The 10,754-nt window shown below is 42.3% G+C and overlaps 1 protein-coding gene across 1 annotated transcript in view; it reads right to left on the minus strand.

Annotated features, from left to right (window-relative positions):
• Positions 1–9,600, minus strand: part of PLCXD3 (phosphatidylinositol specific phospholipase C X domain containing 3) — a 74,546-nt gene extending 64,946 nt beyond the window's left edge. The window contains exon 1 of the mRNA XM_038125086.1: positions 9,403–9,600. Within this exon, the coding sequence (XP_037981014.1) occupies positions 9,403–9,505 (103 nt within the window). The 5' untranslated portion in view covers positions 9,506–9,600. The remainder of the gene's footprint in view (positions 1–9,402) is intronic.
• Between the last annotated feature and the right edge of the window lie 1,154 nt (positions 9,601–10,754).

Consider the following 10,754-nt stretch of genomic DNA (forward strand, 5'->3'; position numbering starts at 1 on the left):
GAAACCTTATCTCTCTTTGCATATCTGGGAGAGCCATGCTGAGAAAAGGTAAAATCCAGTTCTGAAAAGTACACAGGCCAGAAGGGTAAAGGAATATGTGCAGAGGGGAATATCCCTTTTTTCTCACCTGGTCCTTGAGCTTCTTCTATGATATAGATCAGAGATGACACCAGAGCCAAGGCACTGAACTTACTGTACCTTTGATCTCCCTTCAGCACAGAACTTCCCCCTGGTCCTAGACCTCCACCTTCACCCAGTTAAACCCTTTTTCAATCCAAATACAAACAGGGCTCTTCTGCAAAACTGAAGTCACTTTCCAAAAGCAGAGATTACTCTTGGTTTCGTGAAGGATGCAGCCTCAAAGGAAACAGTAAGAATTCTGTGGTGTACAAAGCACATTAATAAGCAGCTAGGAACTGAAATCCCAACATGGATCAGATCACCCAACCTTACAGTGACTTGCTCTGACCCCTGCAGGGTAGGAGGATGTGACAGGGCCAAATACATAATGTGACAGGGCCAAATACATAATGGCACAAAAGCCAGCCATTTCTTAGCGACACCACCACCATCACATCATCCTAAGCTCTCAAAGAAGTCAGGGTTAGTTTCATTGGTTCATATACTGTTTTCAGCAAGGAGAGTCTGACGCATTGCTGGCCAGTTCATTAAAACTGGTCTTAGAAATCCCAGTTTTCTCCATATTCCACGCTGTGATTTCTAAAGGAAATCCTGCCTCATGCACACCAGAAGCAACAGCATTCATTTGTACATGTGCTGTTCATGACCTTCACAGTGTTGCTTGGCTTGTTTGCCCAATTATAAATCCAAAAATTACTGAAGCTGGCTTGTTTTCTCCTTATGTATTGTCTGCTTATAAAGTGTTTCTCAAAACACTCGCCCGGCACATGCATGAAATAACACTTGGCTAACGGCATGAGTCCAGCTCCGTCTCACAGCAAGAGCCTGCACTCCTAGATAAGCCTTGAGGCATGTCTAGACATGTGTTCCCCGTTCCCATCCTGGACAGGACCTGTTTTGAGGTGATCTCTCCTATTTCAAAGAAGAACGGCTGTCAATTTTGCACCAGAAGCAGAGGAAGGCAGAACTCCAACTGAGCAGTGCTTTGCAGATTACAGTTCATCAAAACTGAGTATTTCCACACCACTGGCAAAGTCTCACTTCAACCACGGAAATGGTGAGACAACTACAAAGTGGAGGCGAAATTAAAGCATTATAAACAAAACAAAACCAAACAAACTAACACACAAACATGGCCCAAAATAAACAATTCCAGGTTTGCATTCATATTGTCTAAGTGTCCTGAATTTAAACATACCAAAATATATACCAATCTATAAAAAAAAAAAATACTGATGTAACCCCCTAAAAAAAAGTGTTGGTTTTTTTTTAATGCAATGAGAATGCAGATGAAAACAGACAAAGACAGCATCTGCTACTCAGTGTCCAAGCTAGATCTTTGCCTCTTCCAATTAATATCCTCCCCCTTTTTGTGGCTTAGGTTAAGTGGGAATTTCTATCCAAAACCAGCTTCATCCAGCCTCTTTACCCCAGTGACTGAATTACTCCTACCATCATGACATGCAGAGTGCCAACACAATCTTCATTGCTTTCCAGCAATGGAAAAAGTAACTGGCAACTGCCTCCTGCAGCAGCTTCAAAGTGATCTCCTGATCTGCCCACCACACACAAATAAGCCCCTCTGGAGATGCAGGCACTTCAAATCTGAGGGAACCCATCCAAGTGTCTCCCATTTTTTGATCACATGATGGGAATACCCATCCTCACATGTGAACTACAAGAGACATCACTACCCCAGGTTGCATGGCTTCTAATACAGTATTCGTGAACATGATCTACACAACTAGAACAGTCTTGCAAAATTTGAGAGTTTCAACAGAAAGAAAGAAGACTAATCCTAAAATAGCAACTCTCTTGGGATTAATCTGCTAGCACCTAGAATGAGCACTTGCTCAAACTTCCCCATTGATAAAGCAAGTTTTGGGTAGCATGCACAATGGATGGAAAGCAGCACTCCACCAAAAGCTTTTGTGAGCTTTGCAGTATAAAACAAATACCTTTTCTTCCACAGCACAGCCTAGGGGTCAGTGAAATTTTCCATAACCCACTAAGCAGACTTCCTAACCCAGCTCTCCTAAGAGCAAGGCCAGCCTCAGTATCAGTGGTCTCCTTGAGATTACAGCAGGATTTAGCAAAGCTAACAAACTAATAACCTTTGAGGCTCTAAATCATCAATTTGATTGCACAGCACTACATGTAACTCATCTTTTCAACATTTTTCTTACTCTCACTTAAATCCCAGTTTAGCAACCTTTCATAATTATAAAACCAAGCTGCATAGCTGCCATAGTATAAATAAAAGCCAAGTGTTTAACAGGATTAAAAAAAAAATTCTATTCAAACACAAAACTACTATGGACAACAGCATGACAGCAAGGTAAAGCATGAAGTATACTATTCATCTCACTGGAGTTTGTTCTGTTAAAAAAATGGCTACAGAATTTATTAAAGGCTAGATTAGTTTGGTGCCCTTTACCCTGGCTTTTTTAAATTACAAGCAAAATTCATAATGCAGTAGACTTCATGGATGAGTTTTTTGCCTTGATGGCAGCAGCACATGTCATGTATCTCCAATCATCTGAAACATCCTAAGTGACATACAAGGAAGGGAACAAAGCCTGGAACCAAAACAAATGAAATCCATTTCTTCTTTACATTCTCTATAGTTCCAAAGTATTCTGCAACATTTTATTTTCACAGTTGAAACACAAAGTATTTAAGCATGAGATATGTGAGCTAACCAGGTAAGAGATTGAATGAGCCAAAGATTAACTTTTTTTAATATGAAGAGGGATAGCATTTCAAAATATGGCAAAGCATCTGAAAACTGTTTTAGCAATTTGTTTTAAATTAGATTATGGTGAAAACTGAGATGGTATTAAAACAGATAGAAAAATAGAAACCTGGGCTTTCTAAAAAAGCATTATATATTTTGGCCTTTAGGTATCATTATTAGCTGACACTATATAGCTATTCAAAATAATGGAAAAGATTAAACCAAGATTTGCTACAGTAGGTCAAACAAAAAAGCATTAAACTTTGCAAAAATTTAGATTAAAATCCAAACCTTCAGATTTTGAACCACATTTCTTCCCAATTACATTGTTTGCAGTGTCCCAAGGGCTATACTGTAGGGATTGCACAAGGAGATCTGTTCACAAATTAAGCACCTATAATTTGAACCTACTTTGAAGAAAGGATAAGATGGGAATGAAAGTTAATTCTCCCTGGAACTGGCTGCTCTTTGAAGAGTAGAACATAAACCTGTCTACTAAATCTGAAAGCTATTTATAAATTATATACAATTAATTTCTAACAAGTAGTGAGCATTTCAATTATTATTTCTATACAGAACAGCAGGAGATTGCACAGCACTCTTAGGGGGTTTAAAGTTACAGTCTGCAAAACTTTGTCTACCTAGGATCTGCATTTTAAACTACTTACACAGTTGAGAGTGTGTCAGAGTTGAGCATCTTCAAAGCAAGATCCATTTTGCATGAAAGACAAGAGTTCAAGTTGCAGTATAGTAAGAACCATAGGAAATTACCAAACATAAAACACACACCAAACACAAAGTCAAAGACTGTCAGAAGGTAAGGGAAGTTTGGATACACAGAACAGTCAAGAAATTTTCAGACAAGAGATTAAAAACCCCAGCAGTTCATTGAGTTGGAAAGACAGAAATAATTCCAGATGGCAACAAAGCTGCTCCCTCTGCCACACCTGCCATGGTGGCAGGATGCAAGGCAGGTTGGAGAAGGCAGTTCTGCTGGAACTGAGCTGCAGGAGGCACAGTGGACAGAGATTGCTGGATCAATAAACAGCCCCTGTTGGGAAACCAAGCAAAGGCAGTTTCAAATTACCTCTGGTAGCAGATGGGCAAGTAACCGAAGGGTTTGAACTGTTTGATTTTTATGGCAGTGTGAGTAAACAAACAGCTTTATTTTGTGTGCGCTAGAAACATGTCACAGCAGGAGAAATTAATGGCGAACACCACAGGAAACTGTATCACACAGAAATATTTCTGAAAGAGTTGGAAATGACACATTAGCACGTGCAAGGCCAGTGACAAACTGTTTTGTGGATAAAAGTGATTGATGTAAAAAGATCATCAACAAATTAAAAAAGATCTATCCTAAAGAAAAGTTATAAGGATATTTGCTCATTTTCTGATAAGAAAAAAAGAAAGCATAAGGTACTTACTTCTGGTAGAAAACCACTGAAAATTGAGTGCAAGGCACAGTGAAAAAGAAAGAACTCTTCTAGGTACATATACATGTCAAAAGCTAATGAGGGACTTGCATTATAGTTTTATTTATAAGTTCACCTGCATCATCAGTTTAGAGTTCTAGGCAAAGCTAATTTTGTACAGAACTGGACCCAGGCAAGTGAAGCAGAGGTATTCTGCTGACCGGGAGCACACAGAAAAGGCCATAACAGATCCCGCATCTCAAGGACAATCACCCTTCTACTCTTAAGCCAAATCCAAATCATTGGCTATTCAAGATCAAAAGTAAAGAGTTTCCTAATAACATTTTCACAGTGAAAATGCTGTGTGTCTACATAACCCAAAGGAAGAAGTTCTAGCCTTTTTTAAGGTGAAAGAATTTCCCCAGGGGGCTGAGAATGGGGAATGTCTGTCCAAGAAACAAAATATCACTTGAACATTTGCAAGCTATTACAATGGAAGTTAAAATACTTGAAACAGAGCTGTTATGTAAATGCAGCAGCGCTGTCATTCACAAAAAAGGCTGAAATAGTCCAGTTGCATGAACTTTCTTCTCCCAACTCTCCCCCTACCATCTTCAATATCCTAATACATCTTTGACATTTGGCACTACCACACATCCTCCTCTTTGTAAAATAACTCCCTATAAGGTCTTGCTCTTTCTTTGCAAAGTATGATGATAGTGGGAAATAGAAATTTCAAGTCTCAGAACCTTTTTCTTAAGATGGGTAGTACTAAAAAATTCCACCTGACAACTTGCTTCTTATTTGAGGTGAGCCAAGCTAGCTCTGCTGTGTGTAGCAATTGCTTTCCAGTTGATGGACAAAGAAATTTGTATGTCAAAATAAAAAAAATTTAAAATCCCATCTGAAAAATGACAGAAGCCAATATGGTCCTGGGAAAATACTCTTCATGAGAATTGTATTGTTCACGTTGCATTTTGGAGCAACAAGAACATATGCTAAGGTCAGAGGGTTCATCTGCACAAGGAAATCAGAAATAAAAGCTTGAAGAATCACAGCTCCAGAAAGTTATGCATTCAAGAGATATTCTGGGTCTTAAATTCATTCAGAAGATTTTACCCACGCTTTACAGACACGCACCTAGCACGCATCATGACTGCTCATATGGCAGAATCTTGGGCTAATACCAGTTTTGGTGGAGGGATGAGTTACTTATGAAAGAAAATATTCTTTTCAGTCATAAATTATTCTCATGGACTTCTCAGAGTCTAGGGATATCAGCACCAGGGGAAAAGGCAACAATGATTGCACAAATTAATCATACAAAGACTCTGATATTAAACTAGACACATATTTAAAGACTGTCAGTGAGAAAGTTTATTGATCAGTAAGCGGAACAATTCATAAGGAAATGCTGCCTACTGATGTCTATTTACTGCACTGCATGTAACTGATATGATCAGCTCAGATTAAGGAAGGTGCATTGACACAGCAGAATACATACGCTCTCCACACCTCACCTTTCAGCCTCAGCTTGAGAGCATGAAGATTTCAGTCCTATACATGCAATGCATCCAAAAACCTACTTCTTATACTGGTCAAAGAGGCACAGGCACAAAGCCGCATTTTATCAAATACTGAAGATACCCTTCCCCCAAAGACCAGAATCCACAGTCCTCTACCTTTTTCTCAGAAAAACTGTTGAGAGTTCAGCCAGGCAGATCCTTTAACACAAGAGGCAGTCTGCAAGCACTAGAAGACATACACCTTGACCCAAAGTCCTAAGAATATATCCTTTCATTATTCTAATTGTCATAGCAATAGAAGATTAAATTTGTGTGGCATTTTCTGGAAACTAGCAGATCATTTTATTTCCAAAGAGTGTATACTGTTATTTGCTACCATTATCACTTGAGGAAAATCTGCCACTTGCAGCATAAGAGAACACAGAAATAGTCAGCTCAAAGAAAGGCAAAAACCTCATAGAAAATGCAGCATCCTCTTATGTGGAAGAAATTAAAATAGAAAAGTTTCTGATGGACAAAGCTGGCGCAAGCTATATTACAGATTTCTGTCTCATCTAGAGGGTACCTGCAGTTAGGAAAACAAAAGGACCTAACTTGAACTGTGGAGAATGAAATGAGTAGAAGAACTTGCTGAAATACTAGAAGAATCCAGCACAGATGTGTTATTTAGAAAAGTGTAAGGGGTGGTAAATAGTATAAATTTGTACCTGCATAAGCTTAGCAACTGAACAATAAAAGGGTGTGAGCAACGCTTTTAAACATATTAGGAACAGAAAATTCCATCAACAATATAGTTTAAATACAATCATGACAGAGTATGATGGGACTTGTGCTTCTCTTTGCACCAGGTAAAATGATACAAGCATGTCTGTGCAAAGACAACTGAGTGTATCATCTCAGTTTGAAGCACTCCTTCTAGACAATGAGAAATGTATTAATGATTTCTAAAACAACACCTCCCCCCTAATACAATGGAACATCCTTTGTAATGGAAAATTCATTCTAACATTTTCAAGCTAATAGTTTGTTTTCTTCAACATTAGCATTGTTGGGACTCTGGCTCCAGAACAGAATTTCATCCATTTCATCCAGCTGAAATAAGGTCAAAATCAGTATTCCTACTGCACAAGGGAAAATTAAATCCTGCTGGGGAAAAAAAAAAAAAAAAAAAAATAAAAAAAATAAAAAAGTACTGTTAACTTCTTCTGGTATGGAGGGAAAAAAAAGACAATGTAAATAAAATGTTATGAACACTTTAGTTCTTAACCATTAACTTCAGAAACAGTGAAAAATTCACAAGTTAACACTACCTTGACACATGAAGGTTTGGATTACACACATTCCTTGATTAACTACTTGAATACTAGTTATATGATAACAGCTACTATGTACATGTTATTAATGCTCAGCTGAAGACATATGGGAGAAAACTTTCATATAAATATTATGAATGTCCAAAAGGTTATTTCTTCTTGAAGGATGAAAGGAACCCCATGTTAGCCTTTTTCCTTAATATTGTGCATGTCCATATTGTATGTTGAATATAATAATAAATCTACAGTTAAAAGACAGTGCTTAAACTACACTGATACCTCTAGTCTGTGTGCCATGCTCCCCAACTGACAAATTCACATGAACTATATTGCCACCCTCTCTATAAGACTCTATTTTCCAAACCTGGCATTTTAAAAGTGAGACAGGCAGATAAAAGGTCTGTGTCAATTTATACTAACAGAAGGACAAATTTCAAAGGTCTTAACACTACGCCACTCAAATCATGTAAGTTTTTCTGCTAATTTCACAAAAAGCAAGTCTGTGTGGATTGCTGTTACATGAACAAAATACTTCTGCCAAGGTAAGGGCTCAGTCTCTTCACTTACAGCCTGCAGAACTTGCCTACTGCTAAATGCTATACTGAGATTAACCGGCACAGCCCACCGTAAATCGGTTTGTTTGTTGTTTGTTTTTTTATTTAAACATGTCAACAAGGTGTAAAATCTTGTATTATTACCACCAAAGCTCTGAGAAATGTACACTTTGAAAAACTGTGGACAGTAAGAAAGTAACAGAGAGATGATGGTGAGATAGATGCACCAGTAACAGTTTCATGATGCTTCCTTCAGTAAAGGAAGTCACTTAATGGTGATGCATAACAAAGGCAAATTTTTGCATCTGGAAGCAAGTTAAGTTTTATCATATCTCCTCAAACCAGGAAAAAGTCTCTAAAACAATACATTTAACCTGAAAAACTACCATGCATCCCAAAGAGAATAATTTCTCATCATGCCAATATTCCATAAGAGCATTCCACAGTTTGTGGGTTAATGAAAAGTTATTACACTGGAAGATTTTTAAAGCTCCAACAGAATTTGATGGAACAATTGCAGATGCTGGGCTCCTATGCCTTGGAGGGACACCATTTTATACAGGATAAACTCAACTAACAGCAACACTCAGTGAAGCAAGTAAAATGCTAAATATAGCTTGTGTAAACCATAAGTAACTAAGAGACACTTAATTTTAGAAGGGCACACCTGTGTCTAAATTAAACTATAGAAAACACATTATCACAAATATCAGTTGCTATTACATTGTCCTAAAGTATCTTTAGTACTATAAAAACTGGTGTAACACGAGCACCTACTACACGAAACTAGCAAGAAGCGAACATTTCTCATAAGAAGCTTAAAAGATATTAGAGCTTCAGCCTCTCTGAAACCCCATTCCAGTTAGACACCTTAGAGAGGAAGGATGCTGGTAAAGAGGTCTTGCAAAACCTTGAGGTGCTCCTTCAAACCAGAGATCATCTGAAACAATTACTGGTTTGGATTCTAACATGTATTTTGCCTAAGTCCACAACCATACTTAGTATCTTACAAAAAAAAAAAAAAAAAAAAAAAAAACCCCAAAAAAAACCCAAAAACCAAAAACTGAGGCAATACAGAAAAGAGTTCGTAGTCTGAACACCATCACCTGCCATCCGTCATCTTACTTAAAATTGTGTTGAGATTGAGCGTTTTCTGACAGCGACATGACATGAAGCCGCACACTGCCGCAGCCTGCCTCCCCTCCCGCAGCCGCAGCCCTGCGTCCGTCCCCGCTCCGACCGACCTCGCCGCACAAGTTTACGGGGAAAGGGGCAGTATGTGGCATTTAGGTCCCAGGCGAGGTTTACTGCTCGGGCTGTTACGCCAGTTCGGCGGTACAGGAACAGGCTCCCTTCCCTCCCCGACACCAGGTACAGCCGCGCACCCCGCACCCGCCGCCCCGCAGCCGCTCGCAGCGCGGGGCCGCCGGAGCCGCGTCCCGCCGGCGCCTCAGCCCGCACGTGCCCCGCTCGCTCCCACCCACTCCCACGGGCAGTGCCAGGCAGCGCGCTGAGGGACGGGCACGGAGCCCCGCGGCAGCGCGGTAAGGGATCTCCGCGGAGCCCCGCGGCAGCGCGGTAAGGGATCTCCGCGGAGCCCCGCGGCAGCACGGCCGGGGCGCGCCGCCTCCCCAGAGCGTGGAGCGCTGAACCGCGCTGAGCGCTTCGCCTTCCCGGCGCAGGGCGGCCGCGGAGCGGGCAGCCGGGAGCACCCACCGGGGATGGCCAGGTTGGTGAGCGGGGTGGTGTGGAGGCTGCCGGGCAGCGCTGCCATCCAGTCGGCGAAGAGCAGCTCGTTCTTCCCCTGCGACGAAGCCATGCTGCCGCCGCAGCTGTACCGCCGCCGCCGCTCGCTCCAACTCGCCCAGTCCCAGCCACGGCCACTGCCACCGCCACAGCCCCGCCGAGCCCGAGCCCCGCCCGCCTGGCACCGCCGAGCCCCGCCCCGCCGAGCCCCCGCCGCCTCCCCGCGGCGCGGCGTGAGAGCCCTCGGGGCCGGCTGCGAGCGTGGCGCGGCCGGACGGCACCGCCGGGCTCAGCTCGGACGCTCGGAGGGCGATTCCGCCGCCAAGTACCGCGGGGGTCCGGGGAGGGAGCGGCGTCACGGCCCGGTCGTGGCGGGTCCGAACCGCCCCGGCCCCGGGCCCCAGCGCCCCGGGCCGGGCCGGGAGCCGGCAGCAGAGCCCGCCCCTGGGGCGCCGGGCTCCGCGGGCCGGGCATCTGTGCCTGGGATGGCGCTCCGGGCCCCGGCTGGCGGCTGGTGGCTCTGGGCCTCAGCAGAACCTCCCTGACCTTGACGATAGTTCGGCTGAATGCCCCGCGCCGGGACTCGACATCCCTCGCAGCCGGCTCCTGGGCAGCTTCATCTGCCCCTGATACGAGCGTCTCTTTTTGCAGTGGGTTGTTCACACGGAAAAAAAATCGGTGCACCTTAGTTGAACATGCCGTGGAGATCTAATTTTTTGGCAATAATTTTTTATTCTTCTTTGAGGATGATCCAAAGTAGTATTTTCTCTTATCATCTCCAGTCTGTCTTTGGAGAAACATCTTAGCATGGGCAGTAAGGAAGCATTTGCATGGTTGCCTCCGGGTGGATGATTGAATGAACCTTATAAAGCTCTGTGAGCCATTTTGAACTGTTAGAACAAACGTGGCCTTTTCACCTTCAGCATTACCCATTTTTGTGAAAGTTGTTCATACATGTCTAGAAGTTCATATGGTGGAGCTGTCAAAAACAGTGCCTAGATAGAGCCACGATTGAGATAAGTTCACTTTATCAGTTCACCTTGAATTCTTACAAGGGTCAGGTCTGGTTCTGTAGCTTGTGTTCTTACTCAAACCCTTCTGTTACAGCTGGTTTTGAAAATAAAACTTCAGGGAACAACTAATAATAGCCCTCCCTTCTCATTCTATCTAAAGTTTCCAGAGCAAGTACGATGAGAAACTCATCCTTTGGCCACAATTTCATGAAAAGTGAGTGACTATTTCTGAGGTATTTAAATAAAGGAAATTTTGCTGACTCACTTTTTGCAACAGAAATAGCTCTTGAGAAGGGATTTGACTGGGTA

Source organism: Motacilla alba, chromosome Z (assembly GCF_015832195.1).
Source record: "Motacilla alba alba isolate MOTALB_02 chromosome Z, Motacilla_alba_V1.0_pri, whole genome shotgun sequence".
Taxonomy (NCBI): domain Eukaryota; kingdom Metazoa; phylum Chordata; class Aves; order Passeriformes; family Motacillidae; genus Motacilla; species Motacilla alba.